We start from the raw sequence: 27,777 nt of genomic DNA, 5'->3' as shown, positions 1-27,777 counted from the left end.
TGACCAAGAAGCTGAGTAAAGGTGGAGTCCTGCGCAAGCGCAAGGTAACACCATTCCTGCGTACGAAACGTATTGCTGGAAATGGTAAACAGAGCCTTGTAACTAAAACGGGAGTTTGCTTATGCTAGCCGGGGTTCCTTGAACTCAGCACATTATCTGGAATTTGTGTTTCATCCGGAAGCATACAGAGCCACATTAATCTTAGCCAGTTTCATTTAGCTAGCTGCTAGCGTCATTTAAGAGACAACAATAACATTAGACAATGTGCTATGTTTGTTGGCAATATTTGAAACAGGTGACATGTTTCTTTTAAAGACAATAACTTTGCATATCAGGAAACAGACCGCCATGCGAACTGGCACTGACTGGTTCCTCCATAACTATAACAAATACTAAGCACGATGGGGAATTTCATGGTTTATTTTACTAACTAACTCCTTGTATGAGAAGCTGCAGGTCCAACACCATCAACACCAAAGCCTGCCACCAGACACAATCCTGAGCCAACTCCATTCATTTGCCTTCCTCACAGCCTCCACCTCCCTAAGATCAATCTTCATTCCATCCTTCCATCTCCTTCTTGGTCTGCTCAGTGATCGCTTTCCAAAGGATTCCTAAATTCTGTACATATACCTTACATCGTGTCCAGCCCACAGAAACCTTGTACATTTCAGTATCATGGTTTATTTTACTCGTAAGATTAATATAATGATTAGCGCAAATAAAAGTTGCTTCCCGGTTAAACCTGTAATTCTGATGCTCTGTTACAGAGAAACAACGACGGACCGGCAATATCAGCATAGACGATTTTGAACGCCTGATGGTGCTACGAAAAGGAGGTAAGTGCAGGTTTCTGTTAATTCTGAACCAATTTTACTGCTTATAGAACGCGAACCTGATTACCCGAACCTTCATGGACAGATTGGCAGCAGTAGTACTAGTAAGTTGTTATTGTTGTTATTATTATTATTAGTAGTAGTAGTAGTAGTAGCTGCAGCAGAAGCAAGGGAAGTGGAGCCCATCCTCAGTTTTGAATGAGTTACAACTTTTATAGATACGTGACTACAGAAACCTTCTTTCCCCACTCAGATCCCTGTTGCTATCAAAGTTCCGAGGACCATGGAATTAACGCATCGTAATCATCTCCGATATTTCCTTGTTTCTAGAAGTCAGAATAAGTCGTGGAAGATAAGTTAAAATAACGCAGAATTTATTTATCCCTTATGTAAGATAATGGAAATGTGTCAGCAGCAATACTGATTTTTTTACCTTTTTCTCTGATGGCTGACATGTTATTGAACACCTTCCTAGCAAAGTACATTAGCAAATCTGAGCTGTTACTAATGCTTCCTCATTGTCGTCACATCTCCTTACTGATCCTCTATGTGACGCTAGGTCTAGTTCATAATAGGGTAGAAGACATCTGCACCAAATGCACGGAACCGCACTGAATCTTTTGCCATCTCCAAGGACTTTTACTAACGTAATTCTTAAGCAGCAGACAATGAGGAGACCAGCATCTCACCGCTACCTCCGGTCACTAGTTCATGTTTACTGCAACTCAATCGAGAGTGAAATATGCGGGTAGAGGGTGACAGGACATTTCTGTGGCGCGGTCCTTGTTCCTGACGTCAATGAGATTTTAATTTTCCATTGTGTCACGCCGACCAACATTCTGAAGTGTAGTTTCTCGGTATGATGCTCTTTACACGCGCCAATTTACACTGTTTTGCGAGTGTTCGTATTGTTTCGACATTATATGGTCATCATCAGGTTCACGTGTGGTACATCAGCCATTGCACCTACTCGGTGTAAACAAGTCTTACCATAATTACACTGTTTTGTCCACGAACAGAATTAAATTAACGGTAACAGCATGATGTGTCTTGTTTTCTTTTAGTGTTTGTTACGTGCTCTTGCTGAGTTTAACACTGCTGACTGTCCCGCCACCACCATTTTAATGCATGAGTGATATATCTAGTTATTTTCAAACTAGGCCTACTTTTATCTGCTTTAACAAACTGAGAATTATGTAGAGCCTGTTATGACATGGATAATTTTCAACCTATGGCCTATAAAAGTTTATTTGTGGGTAGATTCAAAACAAGATGGCAAGTAACGAATTCGGGCATTGAGCTCGTGTGACTAAGTCAATCAACCCTTCGAAGAGATTTAGCACAGAAGTATTATAACAGGAAAAGTTTAATTATGGAATACCTGTAATAATATTAAATAAAGTTTTATTATGTTACTCTCAATTAGTAGGGCTATTCATATCCCTTACTTGAAATTATGTGCTCCAATAATTAGAAACCACAAAAACTTTCGCACTTACTGCAAGTGATTCTAGTGTTTTTCTAAACTGACTACAGAATATACTGAAAAATTCTTTTTCACTCAAGAAGTTTAGACGCTGCATAAAAATTGTACTGACTCCTAATCTGTATGAGGAGATTGTTTTCTTACGTGAGAACCGTTTGTTGAAAGGGCATCAATTAGTAACACAGATGAAATTTTACAGGTTTCGGGAAGGTTCACTTGGTTCAGCAGAGTAGAGGATTCAATGAGGGAAAATTCTACGCAATGAAGACAATGAAAATGAAGAAAATCACTGCCGACAGAGAATCTTTGTGGCAGACGATGACGGAGTGCCGCGTGTCAGCGGAGGTAGGCGACAGCCCGTTCTTGGTTAAGTCGCACTACACCTTCCAGACGGAATCTGATCTGCACCTTGTGATGGGTGAGTACATAAAGAACTGCTCTCATGTTCGGGACAGAACCGCGACTGGGTGTTTGGGTCCTGAATGGCAACGAACTGAAGTCTGTAACTACGTTTAGTAGATTCAGAATTCGCAGCCGAATTACGGAAGAATTCCTTGCTTCTAGTTAAACTATGTTACCCTTCAACTTCTGCAGAGCTACACTTTACAATTACATTTTGTCGAATTTAATATGCAATACACTACTATTTGCTGACGTCTAGTAAGCATAATGATCGTTAAAATAACGAGGTCTGGAAATTATTGTTGTTTTTAATGTGTTCACAGACTTTCTGAATGGTGGAGACTTACATGACCTTCTGGACCATGAACAGGAACTTCCAGAGGACGATGTTAAATTCTACACATCGAAGATCGTCCTCGGTATCGAACACCTGCACAAAGTAGGCGCACTGCAGCCCTCGCCAATGAACTGCCTAACAAATACAGAATTTGTTTGTTTGTTTGCACATTCAGATAGCTCATTTCTGTGTCGGGTTGAAAATGACAGCCAACAGTTTGGGAAATCACGATTGTTTTCATTAAGTAAAAAAATAATTATTTTTTATGAGTTGTGTTAGAAAGGGTCATTTGTTAAGATCACACGGTTCCTGTCCCTAATCCTCCCCCCTCCGCCGCTTTCAGACTCAGTGACACGAAACTTTCTGACTCATGAGCATAGTCATAACTTAATAAATAACAATAATTGTGGAAAATTAGTCAGAGCAGCTACAGTGTAGCAGAAAAGCAAACTGCTCGGTGTGCATCTCACAGCCACAATAAGTACAGAAACAGAACAGAAGCAATTTGTTATCTCCCCCCTCCCCCCAGATGGGCTTCATCTACCGCGACCTCAAACCCGCGAAAGTCCTCGTAGACTCCAGTGGCCACTTGAGGATTACTGACTACGGCCTCTGTAAAAAAAATCCACCCTCGTCAGAAGGTAAATTTAATTTCCACCATAGGCCCATTTGTTGCTTAGTCCAGCTATAGGAACACAACAATGTAGGAGCTGCGTGCACCACTGTCTGACTCTCCGACTGTCAGTATGCTTTGTCTGACGGACGTCATAATACAAGAATCATAAAGGTTGCACGGATTTCAGTTGTTAAAATTGCTTCATCCATGATCAGATTGTGTGTCTTGTACCAATATTTAATGGAAAGTGCAACTAACATGCATCGGATGCACTCCGAAATTGAGGAGCTGAACTCAGAAGCACAGAACCATTTTAAATGTAGCACATCTGTTTGCAATTCCTTCGGTTTTTTTACCATAAAGAAATACAAATACCATAAACAGAAATTACATGATCTGCCCGGCTCAGATCGCTGCAAATGCTATTTGCCTCTGGAATTAATTGATCCCCAAAAAAATACCTTAGCCTATCCTTCACCCTAGCTTTATTGAAGCTGACTGCTTTACTTTTACCTGGATTTATCTTCATTTCATTTTCTACCGCCCATTCCCATAATCTATTCAAATCTGTCTGTAACTTATCAATGTCACTACTATCCATTATTTTCCTGTATATTATACAATCATCAGCGAAAAGCCGTATATTTGGATCAATGTTTTTCCATATATCATTAACATAAGCGAGGAATAGTAAGGGACCTAATACGCTCCCTTGCGGCACTCCTGACGTTACCCTGACTTCATGAGACAGTTGTCCGTCCACTCTCACTCTTTGCGAACGTCCTAAGAGAAATTCCTTTACCCATACCACTACCCTCAAGTCCACACCGGTTGCAGCGATTTTTGTAATCAGCCTATCGTGTGGGACTAAATCGAATGCCTTTGAGAAATCTATTATAACCGCATCAGTCCTGATTCCCTCGTCCAATGAATCAGCGACATCTTGACAAATCGTGACTACTTGACTTTCGCATGAGTACCCTGGTCTAAACCCACGTTGACCCTCACATAACCACTCAATCCTTTCCCAGACTTGCCTTAGATAACCTGCTATAACGTGCTCCATTTGATTGTAAACCACTGAGGTTACACTGACCGGATGCTTTTAGAGACATTTTCTCTAATGCATCTATTAAGTAGGCAGAGAAGAAGTTCAGCATTTTAGTACGTCCTTCCTAGCCCATGATCAAGTGCAATACAACTTAATCGGCAGTGAAATAACAAGAAAGACGTGTCTGTGGCCTATTTTCTCTTAATCTTTTTTCAGCCCCCAAGAACCGGAAAGACCTTCTTGGCCGAGGCTATTGCTGCAGAGGCAGAAGATTCCAAATTTTTCTGTATTAGATCGTCAGACCTGACGTCCAACTCAGTTGCACACTCAGATACACTTGTCACAGGGTTATTTGAAGATGCAAGACAGCATAGACCAAGTGTCATTTTCTTTAATGAAGTGGGTTGATTTGCTACAAACAGCAGTAGAGTGTTAGCAGATTATGTTTTCATTCAAGAGTATTGAATTATAGAATAAACATAACTGGGAATGAATGGGATATTTTTCGTGTAGGTATATAGCACGAGAGGCAAGGTGAAACCACAGTGGTATTCTAGCAAGAAAATCCCGATGAACAGTGTGAGTCCCGGTGCCCCTTAAATTGGGCACGGGTGCTAAGAATCCCCGATCACACAAGTCGGATTGGATTGTTGAAAAATACATTGAAGCTGGCAACAAGGACATACGAAGGGGGTTGAGACAACCTGGAAAGCATACTTAACCTACGATAATTCCAGGTCGTCTTGGAAAGGAGCTAGAAAAATTCTAGTTAAATACGTACAGGAAGTCAGAGAATAAACATTCTTTGGGACTCCAAAGAGCAAACATGGCCTACTCTTCTTTCAGCCGTTTAAAACAATTGAGTCACTCTGCGTGCTTCAAACTTCTTTGACCGGATATTCTTTGTGATATGTCAGTCATATTTTTGATTGGAAGCTGTGAGAACCGTTAGGATTTTTCACAGTCAATTTCAGATTAAAAATTAAATAATAGTGCGTTTAAGTTATTTAGTAAGTTTTAAAATAAGTGTTTTAATCTTTAGTTTTGTTAGGACAGTGTTTAGTGTAAAAATTAGTGAATAGTTTAAGGTTTACATGCGTCATGTTTGTGTTTTATGATTAAAATATATAATAAAATCGTTATAGTGATGAATGGCGCAAATTTAAATTTTAAATTTTAACATCTAAATAAAGTTTGTGTATTGACCTGAAATTTTATTATATATTTTAGTGAATAGTTAATTAGAACGGCAATGGATATCATGGAACCTGATGTTGGATGTTATTCAAGTACCGGTATGTAGTTTTCATTTAAATGTATTTATTAGTTTCTAGTTTATAAACGATGATAATTACGATTCTATGCCACACGGTCTGAGGCATGATTCTCGTGCGCCTGACTGCTGCGATGGTGGGTTCGAGTCCCACTCAAGGCATGGAAGTTTATCCGCGTCCTTTCTCTTCCAGTCTGGTGGACAAAGACTGGCCACGGAGGGCAAGGCGAAACCACCGTGGTATCTTCGTAAGACTAACTCTGTAATGGGGGTGGCGAACAATCCGCAGGATTGTAGAGTAAAAAACAAGTGTAAATTAATTTAATTAAGCCTGTAGATTAAAGATGGGAACCGAGCTAGCTCAGTCAGTACAGTGACTTACTGCGGACTGGACAACCGGGATTCGATCCCTGACGGGCAGAGGATTTTTCCTCTAGCCCCTGCGTCCAGACTGGCTCTTGGGCCCACCCACCACCCAGCCTCCTGCCCAATAGAAACCGGGGTACTTTCTCGGGGGTAAAGCGCGGTTGGGGTGTGAGGCTAAGCACTCACCCCCATCTGTTGCTGAGGTTAAGAATGAGTAGGAGCTATACCTTGTCTCACCCCACCCAAGCGCCTACATGGCGTGCAGCAGGATAACTTTACATTTTTATTGTCTATTAGCACATGCCACTAATTATGATATTTGTTAAAGGACCTCGACATGTCAGCAAAGAAGACTTCAAGACTATCAGACTTCTAGGAGCAGGAGGTAAGTACAACTTTCTGTTAACAATCGGCCGATTACCCGAGCATTTCTCTGCTTACAAAACACGGACCTGATTTCTGAGTACTTACGAAGAAATGGGGACGTAAGTGACAATATAAGAGCGGGATTCATACATAGTGACCTGCTGAAACATGACACGTGTTCATTCGTTCTTTGAGTTGGGAATCGTACAAAGAGACTTGCAGCCAGAGAACATTATCCTGGACTCCGTGGGCCATATTGTGCTGTCAGATTTCGGCCTCTCGAAGGACTTTTCGTCTGAACAGAAGGTAAGTTTAGTGCTAACTACTTTATTCAGTCTCTTTAATTCGCCGAGTAGCCTGGAATGTAGAGGATGAGGGGATCTCTCTCCATCAGGGAGTAACTCTCTTTATTTGAGGGAACTCAGACTATCAGAACTATAAAAATATAAATATCTGAAATGTCCGAAATGTGGGCACCCATATTCAGAGAGCATTTCTCCTGTACTTACATTTAACAGGGACATCGCAAGTTCTCAGATTCTGAGGGTGTCAACTAACAAGCGCAGAATTTATTACCTACAGCATTGCCTGTTGTCTGTAATTTGCTGTTTAGAATTCCACAAATACTTCCACCATTAAGTATCTTATCCACTTGCAAAACATTAAACATCAAGATGCACGGTTTTACCAGGTGTTTTGTATGGCTGTGAAACGCGTGTCTTACTTTGGGCAAGGAACTTAAATCACAAATCCTGGGACCTAGAAAACACGTGAAACATTCAGCTCACAGAGTATTCCTAAGGGATAAATTTTCGGAATTACATTGTGCCAGTTAAGTAGGGCGAGAAGCATCGCAAACATATATTTGACATTGAAAGTTTTTGGAAAGTAAGAACATGGAAGACCATGAACACGCATTACGTTGGAGAAACATGTTATGACGTCAGAAGATAAACAGAACTGGGTCTGAATTGCATTCTTGGGTGTTAGCAATCCTCAAAGTTTTCTTTCTAGTACCTCAGTTAGGGAATTGTTTCTGTGTAACATTTCCTGTCACAAGTAACTTATTTAAAATCTTGTTTTTATCAACAGGATAAAAGAACGTACTCCTGCTGCGGTACTCCAGAATACATGGCCCCCGAAGTAATCCGGGGGATAGGACACGACATGGTAAGTGTTTTCTTCAATGCAGAAGTGAAAATACTTATTTCGTACTTTCGTGCAACAGAGACAAACACAACATCGCAGTGGAATAATCTGAAGGTCTGTTACAACGAATATAAATTCAATAATGGGGCAAATATTTCTCATATCTCCCACCCAAAAAGTAACATTAAAGAGTAACACATTTTGCATATATCAGCTGCTTATAATTACATAATATATGCATCAGTTACTGAGCATACATTACAGGAAGCAGAATCCATTTTTTCTGTTTCTGGAGGGGACAAAGAAATGAAAGTGACTGATTAAAGCTCTTGTCCTAATTTGAATTGTTGCAGGCAGCTGATTGGTGGAGCATGGGAGTTCTGATATATGAGATGTTGTCATACTCCATGACCCTAGTATGACCCTAACAGAGGACCAGTTGATATCCGTTTTAATGCCAGTGAAGTTCGTGGAGAATCAACTTCATGGAAGAAACCAAAATTCAGGCAGAAATATACCCGAAACAAAAGATTATACAGGGAATAAATTAAATGTGAGGGACAGGGAAGGAAACTGAAAACAAAGATAAACATCTCAAGATGTTATTATAGATGAACATGCAAAACCTATTTCGGTGACTTATTCAATCTACATGGGATGGAAGGACTCAGCTGCATAATCAGTACTACGAGTCAGTAGCCTGTTTCAAGCTGCAAGAGATCATAAACCAAGTACAATCTTCATCGATGAATTGGAATCGCTCTTTTCTGCACGCTCCGACAATGAACCAGAATCAGCCAGAAAAATAAAAACTGAGTTTCTGGTTCAGATGGACGGTACAGTATTTTAAAACAATTCCTTGATACACTGTTGTATACCTATAAGGTAATTACGGAAATCATGATAATCACATATAGCACATATATGATTAATTATAAGGTAGAATCAGTAGGTTACTAGATAAAGTGTAATAGTTATATTGTAGACAGCCAGACTTTCCATTTCCAGCTGTTGTAAGCAGGGGCGACAGGAAGCCATTATGGTGTCTGCTCCAGATAAGTTTATTGAAAAGGGTTCCAATTAGTCACAGATAGAGGAGGCCTGCCGAGGTCAAGACGCCTGAACTTTGACAGGGCAAAGGGTCGCGGTCCCCGGGGGTTATCGTGTCCTCTAATTGGATCCAGAACCACGCCTTCGGAAGACACGTTACAGCTTGTTGCATCAGCTGGCATGTAAAACACTGTCACTGACGTCACAAGAGCGATAACGAGATATCCTTATAACCCGTGCATTTCGAAGACACATTGGACATATCATTTTACTCGTCAGGAGGAAACTCTGCTGGTCTACGCATTTATACATAGCCAACATTCTTTGTCATACGACTGTACTCATCTGAATTATTAAATAAATCATCAACTTTCGAACGTCTTCTCGTCAGACTAGGCAGTCACCTTTTAAGCTGTGTATTCAAACCTACCATCGCCGACCATCATTCCTAGCCGCTCGGGAATATTGGAATCCTGCGGGACTGGCCGATCCCCCGGGATACAACAGAGGAGGTATATTTTTGGTGTCAGAATTGTGGGATACACACAGTCGACGGAAGACTTCAAGCAAGTAATTAAAAGCAGAGGCAACAGTTGACGAACTGCTGAGACTACAGTATTCTACAAGACTTCAGCTGACGAGCTACCGGTCCTGATAGAATCTGATAGACACTGCCGACGACGCTTGAACAAGAAGACATTGATAGCTGGCGTGAATTGCTACGCTGCTACAGTGCAAGATCGCCTCTCTTGCGACCTTGTTGCTCAGGGAGACCTCCACTCATCAGATGGAACGGACCGAGAACCGTGCTTAACTGAGGGCTGCCAACAACCGCCGCTGAGAGACGCCGCCTCCACTACGAAACCCGGCGCAAGACGATCGAGGTTACTTCAGAGTTCCGTCTCTGCTCTTCGTCAGAAGCCAGAGGGTGCCGAATACCGTTCATCACCACCCCAGAGGGTCCAGGATACCGCACATTTCACCATCTTCATTCTTCCAGGAAGAGTTCGGGGTCCCCTGTGAATTTATTCACAGCCAAGCACTTCCAGAAAAGGGTAAGCTGAGCTCAAATCCTCTTCCAACGCAAACTGTTTGTTGAATTAAGGGGGAGTTATTAAAAATTTCAGTGAATTGCAATATATGTTAGCTGGGGGAAGTAACTTTAATAGAAAAGCAAATTTGCAAATAAACAATAAAACAGTTTACGTTCCCTTCATTAACGTAAGGGTGTAAACCCGAGTGATCTGTTGTATATTGTTGGGTAAGGGTGAATAAGAGTATAGCATAATGTCTGAGTCAGAGGAGCCTGTAGGAGGAACGGGGGAAATGGCATCTCAAAATTACTGTAGCATTTCAGAGGCAATGAAGCTGACAGGTGCACCATTTTCAGGAGACAAAAGTAAGCTGAAGGAATTTATTGATAATGTTGACGCCGCCTTTGAGTTGGTAGATCCAGTAAACCATGGGTTATTGTTGAAGTTCATTAAGGCTAAGATTACGGGAGAAGCGAAATCGAAGCTACTCGTGAGAGATTTAACCGGCACTTGGGGTCAAGTTAAAGCAATATTAGAAGAAAATTATGCAACCCGGAGGACGATAGATTTTTATGCGTGTAAAATGTTCAGTAGCAGGCAAGAAAAACACGAAAGAATTTCAAGTTGGGGGTCAAGAGTAGACCAGATGCAAAGTGAATTGAGATTAGCTACCAGCAAGGTGTGCAACGAACGTGAATTGGCGGGAGCCATTAGTCTGATCAACTATTTGGCGCGAGCTTGTTTCATCCAAGGACTGTCGAATGATAGAATTCAGACGATCGTTAGGAGCAGGGGTGAACAGCTTTTATTGTCTAGTGCAGTGGAGTTAGCATTAGAAGAAGAGAGTGCATTGTTGTCCGCCAGAGAAAGAGGCCTAGGAGCTTATAGGTCGGAGAATGAACAGAGATTTAGTAGCGGTAACTCAGGACCGAGGTACCAGAGACCCAGGTACAAGGCGCATGTGATTGTAGAACCTGAGAAAAGAAATGTAGTAAGGTGTTACGCTTGCGGGAGTATGGGTCACATTGCACGTGATTGTAATAGCGGTTGGAAACCGAAATGTGGAGTATCGAGCCAGGTGCAGGGAAACGGGCCGAGAGGTCAGGCAAGCAGCCAGTCGGAGCCTCGGAGAGTTTAAGGGGTTGCAGCATATGTAGTAAGAGTAGCATAAGTGCATTAGACACCGTGTCATTTGAAGTAAGAGATGGAAGGAAACTTAGGTTAGTGTTCCTTATTGATACAGGGGCGCACATATCAATAATCAAGGAGTCCAGTCTACAGCAAGGACTGCGGTATGACAGTAAGAACAAGGTGAGGATTCAAGGGATTTCAACAGTTGTCCTTCAGACACTGGGTTCGGTTGAGTTACAGTTAGAGATGAAAGATATGTACACAACACACAAATTCCAGGTGGTCAGCGATTGTATTTCCATTCCGTGTGACGCCGTCTTGGGACGAGATTTTTGGGAATCCAAGAGAGCTAAGATAGATTTTGAGACTAGAACTATAGATATGGGCATGTTAAAGGTGAACTTTGACGACAGGCTAGAAAACAGTGCTGGGAACGCACAAATGTATATTAAGTTAGCACCACGATCAGAGACCATAGTCGAAGTACCTACATTACATGAGGGGAGTCTGACGGGAATTGCGGCCAAGGAAAAACTAGTACCAGGAGTCTACATGTCAGAATCATTGACGAAATCAGTGAACGGTCGTTGCGTAATTTGTATTGCCAACACACTAGATACGGAAGTCATCATGCAAGCACCCGAAGTACAGTTAGAACCATACGAATGCGAATCGGATAACATGAGGATAATGTATACTGTCAGTAAGAATTATGAATCAGAAAGAGACAAATTATTGGGTCAACATCTGCGATTGAATCATTTAAATGGGGAGGAACGGCAGGAAATTCTAAATTTATGCATTAGGTACAATGACATCTTCTACCTGCCGGGAGACAAGCTGTCTTGTACTCAGACCATTCAGCATTCGATCCCGACACCCACAACTGATAAGACTAGGGGAATAAATGTCAGACAGTACAGGATACCTGAAGTTTTGAAGGATGAGGTAGACAAACAGACCGATAGGATGCTGTCCGAAGGGATTATCACTCACAGCATGTCACCATGGAATTCACCTATAATTATGGTACCCAAAAAGATAGATGTTTCAGGAAAACAAAAATGGCGGATGGTCGTGGACTGGTGAAATCTGAATGAGGTCACAATAGGGGATAGGTTTCCACTGCCATTGATAACTGATTTGCTAGATTCTTTAGGACAGGCAAAATTCTTCTCGACGCTGGACTGCGCAATGGGGTATTATCAAATTCCTCTTAATCCAGACGACCAGCCTAAAACGGCATTTTCAACACAAAAGGGGCATTGTGGGCAGTCGTGGAAAGTTTCTTGACGGTAGAGGTTAAGATTTTTATAAAGTTGTGTAACGAAGAAAATACATAATAAAAGTATAATTAGATCAACAGTTAATTATTATCTCTTCGTTATTCACTCGATCCCCGTGAACGACCCTGAGTCCCTGGCTAGCTGGGGCAAACAACTAACCAAGGACGGTTATAGAAATTGGCGCATCAACCTGGGGCACGCTACTGATCGGAATAAACCCAGAACAAGACGGACGGAGCGGGGAGTAGCATCATTTATACAGCATTTCACCCGGAACGAGAACATGGCTGCGAAGAGGGCTCTCCGAAGTGGTAAGAGAGATAGCGATATAGACGTAGAAACAATTGGATTAGATTTAGACGTGCCATGTAGTCAGCTTATAGACACAAAAGAAAACCAGGTAGATAATAGTGTGGTGAACACGGATAATGATCAGTTAACCACGATCCTCAATATGTTGACCGAAATGAAGAAAGAATTCAAGGAATTTAAGAAAGAAAATCAAGAAATGAAGAAAGAATTCCAGGAATTTAAGAAAGAAAATCAAGAAAGTAGGAAAGAATTACAGGAATTTAAGAAAGAAATTAAGGCGGATTTGGCTAAGATAAATGAGAAATTAGAAAATAAACTAAAAGAAACTAAGGAGGAAATGATGAATGTTAGGACAGAAATGTTAACATCATTACGTAAAACTTCTGAAGAAGTAGAACAAAGATAATGGGTCATTGCGCAACCAAAAAGTATACCAGATGCGGTAACGTTTCTCAATGAAGTAGAGGCGTTGGATTATGATCAGTCGTCGTCAAACTACGCTTCAACCCCCAACAAACCCAGGATATCGTTTCAACGACAGAAACCACCGTTCTTATCAGGGTCTAGATAATGGACGAATGAGGAGTCCGCCACGCGTACAACAAGTTCGGTACCACGAACGTGATTATCAACGTAGATGACAACCTTATAGACAATATGATCGGGAAGCCTTCCGTGATTGTAGCCCTCGGGATCCAGAACCTATGGAAGAAGCAACTCAGGACCAAATCAGAGACCTCAAATGGATCCGCAGGCTTCACCGTTTGTTCGCAGGCAAACAATTAACCAAGGACGGTTATAATACGTGTAAATCAACAGGAATGCAAAATGAAGCTAGTTTTGTTTTTCCAAACAATAAAATTATTTACGTACAAGGATTTATCAATGGATTGAATGCTCCTGTGCTACTGAAAATGCGTCGTCAAATAAACTATGAATAAATATAAAACATGGTCTATTATAACAACAAAATAACAGCACCTTAATTTTGAGACATCTCGTAGCTTATAGGCCTAACAAGAAACCAGCCTAACTGCGAGTGAGCTCTTGTCGGTAAATTTACATTTTCAATTTCGAAATTGTGGTCAGCAAGTAAATGATTAAATTCTGTAAACCGTTTGCTTTCTCCGTCTGACGGTTTTCTCAGCCTTCTGGTGTAATTTCCACGCAGATTTAAGTTACGTTTCTTTGCAAGTGTTCAATTAGTTTGCAAAATCATGCAATTCTTTTTTTTCCTTCGAACTCAGTACCTGACAACTACATATATACTGTGTAATTGTCTGAACAAAAAGAAAAACATTTATGCAATGCAACGTGGGACATTTCCCTGAAGCCACTATCCGAACCCCCTCGCTGGCGTTCAACTTATACTCCTCCACGCAATATTCCCTGATGAACAAGCCCATGTTCACCTTAGCTAAGTTCCGGAATAAACCCCATAAACCTCAAAATCAACGGAGGCCACAACCGAGCACAGCGACTCCTCAGGAGGCGGCTAGCAAAATCAGCAGCACTCACACGGAGTTAAAGTGAGCGTGAACAGCGAGGTCTACTGAACCAAGGACATCCGGCTGAGTATCAAGAAAAAGCAGGTCAGTCAGTGAAGAACAAGGGCAGGGAGGCAGCTGAGGGGCAAGAACGTTGTTTGTGAGGACGCAAGAGTAGACACGGACGACGTTTCAGATTCTGAATTACTGTACGTCGGCACGAGAGTGAAATATATGGAACAGATGAATTTACGGGACCGCATGTCTATGGTGGTTATTGCTCCCACAACGAGGACTACATTATTCCATTTGCTAGCTCCTCCGCGATCATGTGACCTGTTGATGCCGAACATGCAGCACAGCACCACGTAAACGTTGGACACGCAAGAGGTTTACTTATACTGGCGCCCACAGCGGAAAAACAAAAATAGTTTATAAAGAATTTGAATTTCCCATCATAAGCATAAGAACAAGAAAGAGATGTTGACATTGCATTCTCAAGAACAACTAATATTAATGGTTTTTATGTTAAGAACCATCATTAAGTGACAGCAACAAGAGTTCACATACAAAGATCCTTACCCACAGACAAACCCTGATATTTCCTCTCAAATCCACTGCATTACGTCATGAATGATTCATGATTGAGTACAGATCAAGATCTGCAAATTATTTTCCCGAGCACGAAATGCGTGGAACCACATTGAAACGGTTTAACATCACGGATGCTTTTAGAGACATTTTCTCTAATGCATCTATTAAGTAGGCAGAGAAGAAGTTCAGCATTTTAGTACGTCCTTCCTAGCCCATGATCAAGTGCAATACAACTTAATCGGCAGTGAAATAACAAGAAAGACGTGTCTGTGGCCTATTTTCTCTTAATCTTTTTTCAGCCCCCAAGAACCGGAAAGACCTTCTTGGCCGAGGCTATTGCTGCAGAGGCAGAAGATTCCAAATTTTTCTGTATTAGATCGTCAGACCTGACGTCCAACTCAGTTGCACACTCAGATACACTTGTCACAGGGTTATTTGAAGATGCAAGACAGCATAGACCAAGTGTCATTTTCTTTAATGAAGTGGGATGATTTGCTACAAACAGCAGTAGAGTGTTAGCAGATTATATTTTCATTCAAGAGTATTGAATTATAGAATAAACATAACTGGGAATGAATGGGATATTTTTCGTGTAGGTATATAGCACGAGAGGCAAGGTGAAACCACAGTGGTATTCTAGCAAGAAAATCCCGATGAACAGTGTGATAATTCAAAACGGCACCAAGTCCCGGTGCCCATTAAATTGGGCACGGGTGCTAAGAATCCCCGATCACACAAGTCGGATTGGATTGTTGAAAAATACATTGAAGCTGGCAACAAGGACATACGAACGGGGTTGAGACAACCTGGAAAGCATACTTAACCTACGATAATTCCAGGTCGTCTTGGAAAGGAGCTAGAAAAATTCTAGTTAAATACGTACAGGAAGTCAGAGAATAAACATTCTTTGGGACTCCAAAGAGCAAACATGGCCTACTCTTCTTTCAGCCGTTTAAAACAATTGAGTCACTCTGCGTGCTTCAAACTTCTTTGACCGGATATTCTTTGTGATATGTCAGTCATATTTTTGATTGGAAGCTGTGAGAACCGTTAGGATTTTTCACAAGTCAATTTCAGATTAAAAATTAAATAATAGTGCGTTTAAGTTATTTAGTAAGTTTTAAAATAAGTGTTTTAATCTTTAGTTTGTTAGGACAGTGTTTAGTGTAAAAATTAGTGAATAGTTTAAGGTTTACATGCGTCATGTTTGTGTTTTATGATTAAAATATATAATAAAATCGTTATAGTGATGAATGGCGCAAATTTAAATTTTAAATTTTAACATCTAAATAAAGTTTGTGTATTGACCTGAAATTTTATTATATATTTTAGTGAATAGTTAATTAGAACGGCAATGGATATCATGGAACCTGATGTTGGATGTTATTCAAGTACCGGTATGTAGTTTTCATTTAAATGTATTTATTAGTTTCTAGTTTATAAACGATGATAATTACGATTCTATGCCACACGGTCTGAGGCATGATTCTCGTGCGCCTGACTGCTGCGATGGTGGGTTCGAGTCCCACTCAAGGCATGGAAGTTTATCCGCGTCCTTTCTCTACCAGTCTGGTGGACAAAGACTGGCCACGGAGGGCAAGGCGAAACCACCGTGGTATCTTCGTAAGACTAACTCTGTAATGGGGGTGGCGAACAATCCGCAGGATTGTAGAGTAAAAAACAAGTGTAAATTAATTTAATTAAGCCTGTAGATTAAAGATGGGAACCGAGCTAGCTCAGTCAGTACAGTGACTTACTGCGGACTGGACAACCGGGATTCGATCCCTGACAGGGCCAGAGGATTTTTCCTCTAGCCCCTGCGTCAAGACTGGCTCTTGGGCCCACCCACCACCCAGCCTCCTGCCCAATAGATACCGGGGTACTTTCTCGGGGGTAAAGCGCGGTTGGGGTGTGAGGCTAAGCACTCACCCCCATCTGTTGCTCAGGTTAAGAATGAGTAGGAGCTACACCTCGTCTCACCCCACCCAAGCGCCAACATGGCGTGCAGCAGGATAACTTTACATTTTTATTGTCTATTAGCACATGCCACTAATTATGATATTTGTTACAGGACCTCGACATGTCAGCAAAGAAGACTTCAAGACCATCAGACTTCTAGGAGCAGGAGGTAAGTACAACTTGCCCGTGCATTTCTCTGCTTACAAAACACGGACCTGATTTCTGAGTACTTAGGAAGCAATGGGAAAAATGGAAGCAGAAGTAGGACAGCATCAGTGGCGTTTATGTAAGCAAGAAAACTGCAGCTCAACCCCACTTCTGTAACAGTCACTGAGTTGAATGTAGAACTCGAATTACTGCAGGAAATTCAGAGCTATTACACAGTTTCAAGTGTTACTGTGTACAAACAACTGGCATCTAACTACAAAATTCATAAACTCAAGTCAAATCTTCATTGATGTTCCCGTAAAATTCTCGCATCAGAATTATAGGATATATTTTCTTATTTAAATAATTTTAATAAATGTTTGAAAATTATAAAAGGTACAGATTTTGTCATCCCTGAACTAAGGCAATCGAAATGCTTTGCCAACATTATCGATCTTTCCCCGGTGGCTGACCACGTTCGTGATTGACTTTTCAGAATAGCAGATTGACAACGGCGAAGTGTTACCAGTGCTTAATCGTTACCCTGATATTTTCTTTCATATCAGCTGCATTACGTCATGAATGATTTATGATTGAGTACGGGAGCGTAGATCAAGATCGGCAAATTATTTTCCCGAGCACGAAATGTGTGGAACCACATTGACACTGTTTAACATCACGGATGCTTTTAAAGACATTTTCTCTAATGCATCTATTAAGTAGGCAGAGAAGAAGTTCAGCATTTTAGTACGTCCTTCCTAGCCCATGATCAAGTGCAATGCAACTTAATCGGCAGTGAAATAACAAGAAAGACGTGTATGTGGCCTATTTTCTCTTCCTAATGTTAACGACATTCTGGTTAACAATGTATCGAAATACCATAACATCGGAATTGATAAACACGAGAGGTAGATCTTCTATGCACAATGTAAATTTCTTTTTACTTTAAAGAAATCAGAATTAGGGATCTTAAGAATTGTGTAGGCCATATTCTGCTTCTACTCATGAATGCTAAAAAATGTTAAAAGGTGGCTCATTTACGAAATGCCAACATTTATTTGCGGAGACATTTAGAAACGCAGGGTTTCAAACAATTTAGAATTAATCAAATTATGCAGACAGCACTTCAAAACCAAGAGTGGATGATGCATACATGGCAAAACTAAATAAAGTTGCAGAAGAGCGTGGAGATTCAACACGTAAGCACTTTAACGATAAAAGTTGCAGTCATGAAAACTCACACACCTAAACGGTATTTCACCTTGTTTCTGTCACCATGCAGGACACAATAAAATCTAGTAATATCCTGAGCACAAGGGCTTGGCCTATCGGAGAGTGATTTAGAGCTTGTTAAAGAGAAGACGAACCACGTATTTATGAATTTTATACTCATCGCGAAGTATTGGTATTGAAAAAAAGGGGTAGAGTATCATAATTATCTGAAAGGAGACTTTGCTGACACGACAGCCCGTACCTGTACAGATATCAAGATGAAACATAACTGAGATTCTGTTACAAGGTTTGGCGAAGTTTACCTGGCGAGGAAGAAGGATGGAAGTGACGATGGCAAATTTTACGCCATAAAGATAATGAAGAGGACATCACTGAAGAGAAAGGACATCGACCACGCGTGGACGGAGCGTCGCGTATTTGAGAAAACACGCGGCACTATTTTCTTCCTGCAGCTCCATTATGCTTTTAAGACAAATGAACACCTACATCTCGTAATGGGTGAGTACATCAAACGAAACATCACCGTAACTAAATGTGTAAGGTCCTCATACGAACCCCGTTTGTGGAATAATACTTCGCTTCCGTTAAACTATTTCACTTTATAGTCTTCTGCAAAGCTTCGATTTGTAATTAGACTGTTGCCGAATGAAACATACAATACATCAGCATTCAGTGGCCCCTGGTAACATAAGAGTCCTCACAACAACGCGATCTCGTCTTTATTGTTGCAGACTACGTAGCAGGAAAGAACTTTATTGAACTTCTGTAGCAGCGAGGGGGGCTTACGGAGAATGAAACAAGATTCTTCTCTGCCGAAATCATCCATCCTGGCCCTCCAGCACCTGCACGAGATAGGCAACCAGCACTCCCGCTGAACAGCATAATAAAGAGGGCAGGGCACAAGACATGAAAAGTAACTGGCTTGCTGATTTCAGGGCTATAGAGTTCTCTTCAAATTCCCTTTATTTTTTCACAGTACGTCAAATCATTTGTAATTTATGTGAGAAATATCTAAATTCACAACAAATGGTAATTCCTGAATTTTAGGTTGTTTCTTCAGAAGAATGCTCCCCGGTTTAGTAAGCAAGGACTTTGGTTAGTTCTGTCATGTCTGATTATTTAGCAGCCAAGTAATTCTCTGTAACCAGAAAAGTTCATTTTACAACTTTCATAGTTTTCAAATCAGTGTTTTGCCCTGGACGTACAGGTTACTGCCCAAGGACCCTACGGAAGCCGTTGAAAGGAAGACCAACCTCCTTCTCAAGAAGTCATCATTCCCAGAGGAGGTCATCCAAAAGCTACGGCCCCAGGGTTCGAGGCCCCCTAGACTGTACGGGCTACCCAAGATCCATAAGGAAGGAGCTCCCCTCAGGCCCATTGTAAGCACCATCGGCGCTCCAACCTACCGGCTTGCCCAATATCTCGCGGGACTACTCGGTGGATTGGTGGGGCACTCTCCACGTCACGTGAAGAACTCCACCTAATTCATCAATACCATCAAGTCGCTCCGCGTGGGCCCTGGGGACATCATGGTCAGTTTCGATGTCGTGTCTCTCTTCTTGGTGAAGCCCTACGTCTCCTGGAACGGCACTTCGATGGCGACGTCTTGAGGCTGTTCCACCTTGTATTAACTTCTTCATACTTCAAGTTCGGCGGCCGGTTCTACGAACAGACCGACGGGGTGGCTATAGGTTCCCCACTATCACCTGTCATCGCCAATTTCTACATGGAGAATTTTGAAGAAATGGCGGTGGACGGGGCGACCTTCAAGCCCCTTTGCTGGTTCCGTTACGTGGACGACACGTTTGTTATCTGGCCCCACGGCCCTGGCAAGCTCGATGAGTTCCTCAATCACCTCAACAGTATTCACGAGAGCATCCAGTTCACCATGGAGACTGAAAAGGACGGCCATCTCCCATTCCTCGACATAGATATCCACCGGAAACCTGATGGCTCATTAGGCCACAGGGTGTACCGGAAACCTACTCATACCGACCTTTACCTCAATTACAATTCCCATCACCACCCGTCCAACAAACAGGCCGTGCTTTCCACCCTGGTACACAAGGCTAGAGCTCTTTGCGACCACGAGAGCCTACAGAGTGAACTGGAGACACTCACCACCACCTTCAGGAAAAACGGATACAACAACCGTCAGATCCAGAAAGCTCTCAATCCGCCTGCGAGGATGTCACAGCCTACTGGTAAACCAGCCGCGGTTGCCTTCCTGCCCTACGTCAGGACGACCTTCAACCGCATAAGCAGGTTGCTGGCCAAGCACGACATCAAGTCTGTTGGTCTTCCACCAAAGAAAATTCCCAGTTTTCTCCGGCCGGTAAAGGACGACCTAGGACTGAAGACGCCTGGCGTATACAGCGTTCCCTGCGAGTGCGGTAAAGTCTACATCGGCCAGACAGGCCGTTCCGTTGAGGCCAGGATCAAGGAGCACGAACGCCACATTCGGCTCGGGCAGCCCGAGAAATCTGCGGTTGCTGAACACCGCTTCAACATGGAACACCGCATACAGCTCGAGGACACTTCTATTCTCTCCTCAAAAACCGGCTACATGGATCGGATAATAAGGGATGCCATCGAAATCGAACTACATCCCGATAACTTTAACAGGGAAGATGGACTTCACCTGAGCCGGTCCTGGAAGCCTCTTATTCACACACTTCGAGGACTCCGAGAGTGAGCAAGAGTGCGCCGCCAGAACCAACCAGACCACTAAAATGGCCCCTTTTCAGGGCCCAGATCCATCCAACCAAACTCAACCTTTCTCTCCCTCTCCCACGTGCTACCATTGGTCCACTCCCATGCCTGCTCCCATTGGCTCGGGGCAGGCTACACCTTTCACTTTCCGGCCTATAAACCTAGCACCTCACACCCTATTGGCATATTCATCGCCCTGATGACGAAGGTAGTATGACCTCTGAAACGTTGGTTAACATCAACCAGACTACACAGCGCAACAACCCAGGAGACGGAAATCTTAATAAATTACCGTCTTTCGACAATAGTAGCGGCTTTGCCCTTAAGCATCTTCTAACGGATAATATGAAGAAGCTCTGTCTGCAGTTAGAACAGACACAGGAACCGTCCACAGCAGAGCACAAAATTCCACTGAACATCTTGGTAAATCTACACGACTGATTACATAAAGAAACCAACACGAAATCGACGTTTCTTTGTAACATATAATGATCAATGCATGCGCGGACATTTTGCATGTTTCGGCGTCGGAAGGTAGGCACAGGATTAGTTCCATTCACCCCAACTTAAACGATATGTCAGCGCTGTCCCTTAGTTATCGTAATAGCGCTCTTCTCTCTGGACTAGAACAGGGTCTGAAGCACAAGACCGTCATTGTTGTTCTGTTGTAACAGACACAATAATGCAGGGCGTTCAGCAGTAGGTCGAGAGATATTTGCAGAATGGCAGAAGATGCAGTGAAGTACGCACTCACGCAAATAAGGAATGGCGTCAGGGCTGATAATTTTTTTAATAAGGCACAATGTTGCCTCAACGCTATAGAGCTACTAGAAACAGCAGTGAATGAACATCATGAAATGGCAGAAGATCCAGGGCAGAAAGGAGAAAGACTGTTGAACGAAGCATTCACAGCCACAGAGAACAACAGTTATGATATGGCTATATATCTCCTCCAGAAAGCCAAAGAGTGCTTCGATCAAGCACAGCAACAATAAAGAGCTGCAGATGCCAAGAAGGGTTAAGAAGGCGTAATAAAAAAAAAATGAGATAAAAAATGTAACGTGGGTCGGGTTTGCGACCTTGGATTGTCAACCCTGATTATGATTCGAAAGGACCTTTCGCAGAGCATATTATTCTAAAGCCGTCCCAGGGTTTTGCAGGGGATTATACGAAGAAATTTCTATCGTATTCTTGTATTTCATGTGTTGTAATATAGCCATAAGATAAATAACAGAGAGCGACAAATCGTGGCTGGTGCCAATGCTCTGTGCACGCAGCTTCTATTTTACTGATTGGCCAGTTGGGTCAGACCGCCATTTTTGAAAGTTCAGATAATGCTAATCTGTTAGGGCAAAGATACCTATATACATCGACAAAGCTGAGTTACGTCGAGAATGTAGGAACAGCGTCTGTAGGAATTGCCTCCGCTAAGTAGGTCTTTCCTGCTCCTGGGGCTGAAAAGAGATTAATGTGATAAACCTTCTCCATGACAGACTGCACAAACTTTCTACTTTGCAATGTAAATACGCCAGAATGTGTAGCAAAGCCAACAATACTGCATAACATACTGGAGAACATTTATGTTCCAATTGCAATCTTGGCTATTTCGCATACGTTACTGACTGCAAATTTCATTTAATGTAGACTTGTGTTTATATCAAAATTTGCAGTAAATGGTCACATTTCAGTAAGTGTGTTATCTAATAAAGAGTACACAATATGTCATGCCAAGGAAACATAATTTTCTAACATTACATTAAGAGTTGTTGTTGAGTTGTCAATTATCAGTTGGTGCAAGTTCATCCTCGAATCGTTCCATTATGAAATATTATTCGGTTATCACGGACGCATACGTGTATTCACTTTACTCTGTTCACAAACAAATTTGCATCATCCGCCAGTATCATGCAGAAAAATTAAATTAACAATCACCTGCAATAAAGACCTAAATACACAGCTGAGGCGATCTTAAATTAAACCCAGCATAAGAGTCTCGTGTCTCGTTTACCCAAGAGCAGAATCAAGGCTAACAAATAAACCCGAAGAGAAGAAGAGGAACGGTTACAAATGGCGCAGACTAACTCGGGGCACGAAGGGCCGGACATGCAGTAATTACGAGACGCATCAACTGTACGCACAACGGTAGCGGTGACAGAACTGGATTCGAACTCCGAACACCACACCACTAAGGGCGCGGAGAAGCGTCCTTACCAGAACCAGCAGACAAGGGACTCCACCGAAACAACAGTAAACATAGGCAAGAAAACACCACCACAAAAGAGGCTTGGGCCAAAGTCACCACTCCCAATGCCACCATCAAGGGTAAACATGCCACAAACGCCTACTCCTCAAAGAAATGATCCCACACTCAGTGATTGATTGTTTTTAATCTTACCAGTTTTATCTTGTGTTTTTTGGGTCAGTAAGAAGTGGCAGCAGGCGTATGTGTGTCTTATTTGATTTATGTTGTACATTTTCATTTGCAGTAATGCCATAAACTTTAATTTGGAATTGTATACAGTTTGATTGACTGAACACAAAATATGTTAAACAGACTGGGGAAGTATATTCTGTTCATGCAATGTTACTGTGAAATACAGTGAAACCTCGATGCATCGTTTTCAGGGGGGGTGGGAAATAAAAACGATGAATACGGGAAAACGATACAATGTTTCTCTTTCAAAGTTACTTCTTTTTACCAAAAAAGTCTTTAATGGACAACTGGTTTGTCAAAACTTTGCGTTTTAGGCCAAACAGAGCCCTTTCCATGTTCAAAATGTTTTCCTCGTCACGTTCACTAATATTATGCGCATAAAAGAATGACTTCACGTTTGCCAATGCAGGGCGTGCTTCGGCAAAACTCGGCACAGTTTCGGGCTCGCATTCATGGTCTTCCTCTTCCTCACCATTCCCACCACCTTCGCGAACAATAACAGGAAGAATGGAAATACTATTACTGCCGAACTCAACGAAACATAGCTGTAGAAGGCACGAGATGAACCAGAAGAATGAAAAGTGTAGCCTGCCTTTCCTTTGTATGTATAATAAAAGCATTTGTGAAGGAATTCACACACATGCCATCTGGCATCGCTGGAACGAAATATGAGTGCACCCTAATTAAACTCATAAAATTTCTGACAATGAGCACAGCCATTAACTCCAACTATCACCCCTTATTCCACACGAATCTGTGCTGGTTGGGCGACATAACAGGTTACTGCTACTGTGTATTCCAAAAACATTGTGCGTCTTTCAGAATTAAATTCTAAAAATATCGTGTAAATTTAGTTATAATTTCTCAGAAACGATCATTCGAGGAATGATAGAAGCGGGAAAATGTAACATTATTTTATATGGGATGTATCGGGGACCGAACAAAACGGACGATGCATCTGGGAAAACGATAGTTCCGGGAACGATGGATAGAGGTTTCACTGTATTGCTTGAATTTGAGTGTGTTTATAGATGTTTGGGGGTGATTCAGATATTTACAAATTAATTCTAATAGGTTCTGATGATGGTGTATTATAATTAAATATTGCTTTTACTGGACTAAATATGTTATTCTGTGTGTTAAAATGAAGCCACAATATTTCAAGGGCTGGCTCTGGCCCCATCTTCAGGTGATGAAAGAACAACTTTGTTGGGTCCACTAGAGAGCCCCTCAAATGTAATGGCTTCATTTTAATACATAGGATGATAGATGTAGTTTATGAAGCAACCAATAACCTGTAATGATCTTATTTGAAGCTACTGATTTATGGCAAATCTGAACAAAAACAAGGAACATCATAGAATCAGGCCATGACATACGAAAAGTCAAGGTAGGAGAAGAGCATACCTTATGTTCACCTGTTAATTTGAAACAGAAGAAGCATCCATTCCCTTCTTGACTATTCTATGAAACTCAAGAACAATTATTTAGGCTGCACACAAACTTATGAAGGTGAGAAAGATATGCCCTCAAAAATATCAAAATTTAAACAAACAACCAGTTTCAGAAACCAAGTCTTCAAACCCTCCTTAGTACAACAACATACAAGATTAAACATTTACAGGACTCTAGCAAGACCAGTACTATTGTATGGAAGTGAAGTCTGGACACTTAGAAAGGTGGATGAGAAAAGATTGCAAGCAGCAGAGATGAAATTTATGAGGAAAACTGCTGACTTTACACTTTTGGACCACAAAAGTAATGAAGAAAATCTAGAAAAATTAGAAGTCGAACCAGTCTCTAAATTTATTCAGAATTATCATGCCAATTGGAAAGATCACATTGACAGAATAGACTCTAATAGAAACCCAAACCAACTTTTGAACTACAGACCGAATAGGACGAGAAGCCTGGAAAGACTGTTAAAAAGATGGAATGAAACCGTAACAGGCCACTTGGCCTTATACTTGTTGTTGATGATGATCACCGATTTAAAATAGTCTGATTGCTGTTTGCTGTGAATAGCGCCATCAGAATAGCAGACTTTTAAACAGTTCGTTCACTTGTACTTTGTATTCACCTATTTGGGCAGTTGAAACACACAGGACATTCAAAACGTTTCTTTATGCATGGGTAACTTGGCATATCACTTTAGCTTGAATGTATAAAATTTTAAGATTATCCTTTCCTATCCATTCAGTTTTTAATATACATTTTGTGAAAAACCAAGGTAGTTTTTACAATAAGATTTTTAAATCTCTCAGTAGTGTAAATTTGCTGTTAATCCCCCCTATTTTTAAGAAATGGGACAGTGGAACCCAATATCATGTTTTTCCATAGCCTCACCACTGCCTTAAAGTGGCCCTGTATGGAAGGCATGATAATTGTTCATAATGGTTCCATCTTTCGCAATCTGTACTTGTAGTCTGAGCATGTAATAAAATATGTTTGTTCCTTGATGTGAATGAATCTGATGTCCTTACTTATTGTATGTGTAATTACTCCCAACTTTTTTCTTTTTAATCGTTTGAGTTTTACTTCCTATATTTTTTTTTTTAACTTTTAGGCATAACTTTGTAGGAGCTGAGGTTTTCATGGCAGTGATTCTGAAGATGTCCGTCTTCTGGGTTGTTGCACCGTGTAGCCCTGTAGAGGTTAATCGACATTTCGGGTGTGTTTGCCGCCTCCATCATCAAGGCGATCGCCCTGATGGAGGAAGGCAGGGACCTCTGAAACATCGCTTACCTTCTACCAGACTACACAGTGCAACAACCAAGAAGACAGCCATCTTTGGGCACATTTTGTGAAGAAATGTTTTGTTGAATTATACAGAGTGAATGTCAAGTGACTTCGAATACCTTATGTTATACAGTCCCACACACTTGTTAATCAGTGTTTGTTTATTACGCATTCTTTGCTCAGAGTGCATAGCCAGAATGAATTATCAGTTGGTTATATCTGTCCGTCAGTCCAATCAATTCAACTCCAGAACCACTGGATGTATCTGGATGAAAGTTGATGTGGCATTCTACACGACGTAAGAAACGTACTTTGAATATCCTACGGGCGGTGATGATAAAATGACAGGCAAGGAAAGTCGTTAGGCAGACACTGAGATACTGCAATCTGGTGGCCTAAGTGAGAACTATTGAACAATTGGGATTTAATACCTCTTTCTAAATGTAAGCTGAAAAGAACGCATGAGGATATTTTGTGTATTCCTGTACGGAATACAATTTCCAAACTCTTTTAACTACAGCAAGACTTCACTCCTTCCTTTATTTTTTTTTTGTTTCATCATTCTGTCATTCCATGATATCGTTTTTAAAGTTGACTACTGCAATACAATGCTTCTATAAATGCCATACACACAAAACCAGCAAGTGGCATATGTTTTGATTGTTCTATATTTCCATAAGAAGCGTCTGAAAGGAAAGCGGCACAAAAGAGTTCAATATATTTTGCTCGACTGCATAACAAAAAATTCGAAGGCCTGAACATTCACCTTAACAGTTATACTGCACTTAATTCTAACATAAATGTAACAGTGTATAAAATATTTTAAAAACTGTTAAATCTACAGCCTTAAACCTGGATAGACCCTGGTTCCTTTTTATATTTTTCACTACATAACTTTCTTATATATATATATATATATATATAAAGAAGTCTCCTAATAAAAATGTTTGTTGCTATTTGTACACCATTCTTAAAAGATACTGAACCTACATGAAAATTGCATCACTGCACTCTGCAGAAAAATGAATTACTTCAATATTTCTGAAGCCCTATTTTGCTGATGTGGTTCTCAAATAAGCAACCAGTGTCCCAGATAAGGATGGGGATTGGCCAGTTGGTCAACCATGGATTATTCCATTGCTGGGCATGAATATCACTTGGTTTTGTACCACAAAACTGATCTGCATATCTGAACCCATAACATAACAGACCAACCAATCAACGGGTTGTTTCAAAACTCCTTTTTAAATGACCACTCCAAACATTCCAGTTTGTTTCGGTTCATTGAATGTTAAAAAAAATCAACAAGGAAAAATTACGCAGTCACAAAAACCACGAATTTAATATTTTGACACCTGGCAAACTATTCACATCGCAAAAATTTCTTAACGGAACCAATTTTCAAATTCAGTACACATTACGCAGTTTTTAAATGCTTTAAAATCTGTCTCAGCCTGAATTCTGATGTAACTGGAGCCCTCTTCAGTGTCCTGAGCATTAGCAGCAATAATCTGAGGTAGACTGTTACATGTTCTGCAGATTTCTCCATCTGTATATGACACTGTTGGCTAAGCAGCCATGGTTCTGTGGTACAACAAAATGTTCTCGCTTCCCTACCTTTCGGTGGGACTGGTGTTTGTTCCTTGTTCTTACAGCGACCAGCAGATGGTGACACTGTACCTGGAGCTGCTACAGCAGTCACACCACAATGCGCAGGACACCAGTAGTTATCAGCTGTTTTCATACCTTTGGTCACACTCCGATGACCACTGTTCCC

The 27,777-nt window shown here is 41.3% G+C and overlaps 2 protein-coding genes across 4 annotated transcripts in view; one reads left to right on the top strand and one right to left on the bottom strand.

Moving 5' to 3' along the window:
* The window catches only part of LOC110839889 (uncharacterized), a 69,496-nt gene that overhangs the window by 20,171 nt on the left and 21,548 nt on the right, over positions 1-27,777 (bottom strand). For 2 of the 3 annotated variants that reach the window (XM_087354050.1, XM_087354051.1), the window contains one exon: positions 27,618-27,777. In XM_087354050.1, the coding sequence (XP_087210176.1) occupies positions 27,618-27,777 (160 nt within the window). The other variant, XM_087354052.1, reaches the window with a different exon arrangement.
* On the top strand, positions 10,220-11,104 carry LOC147872988 (uncharacterized). Its single transcript, XM_087354047.1, has one exon. It carries the CDS (start codon positions 10,220-10,222, stop codon positions 11,102-11,104), a length of 885 nt encoding a protein of 294 aa, XP_087210173.1.

The sequence above is a fragment of the Zootermopsis nevadensis genome, unplaced genomic scaffold (assembly GCF_977971745.1).
Source record: "Zootermopsis nevadensis isolate Lab colony 2312 unplaced genomic scaffold, Znev_1.0 Znev_ptg000022l, whole genome shotgun sequence".
Classification (NCBI taxonomy): domain Eukaryota; kingdom Metazoa; phylum Arthropoda; class Insecta; order Blattodea; family Termopsidae; genus Zootermopsis; species Zootermopsis nevadensis.
Note: the sequence above shows the minus strand (reverse complement) of the source record. Positions and strands in the feature narration are given on the sequence as shown.

What these genes read in the sequence shown, in the direction of transcription:
- LOC147872988 (XM_087354047.1), top strand. Translation starts at nt 10,220, where the DNA reads ATGTCTGAGTCAGAGGAGCCTGTAGGAGGAACGGGGGAAATGGCATCT.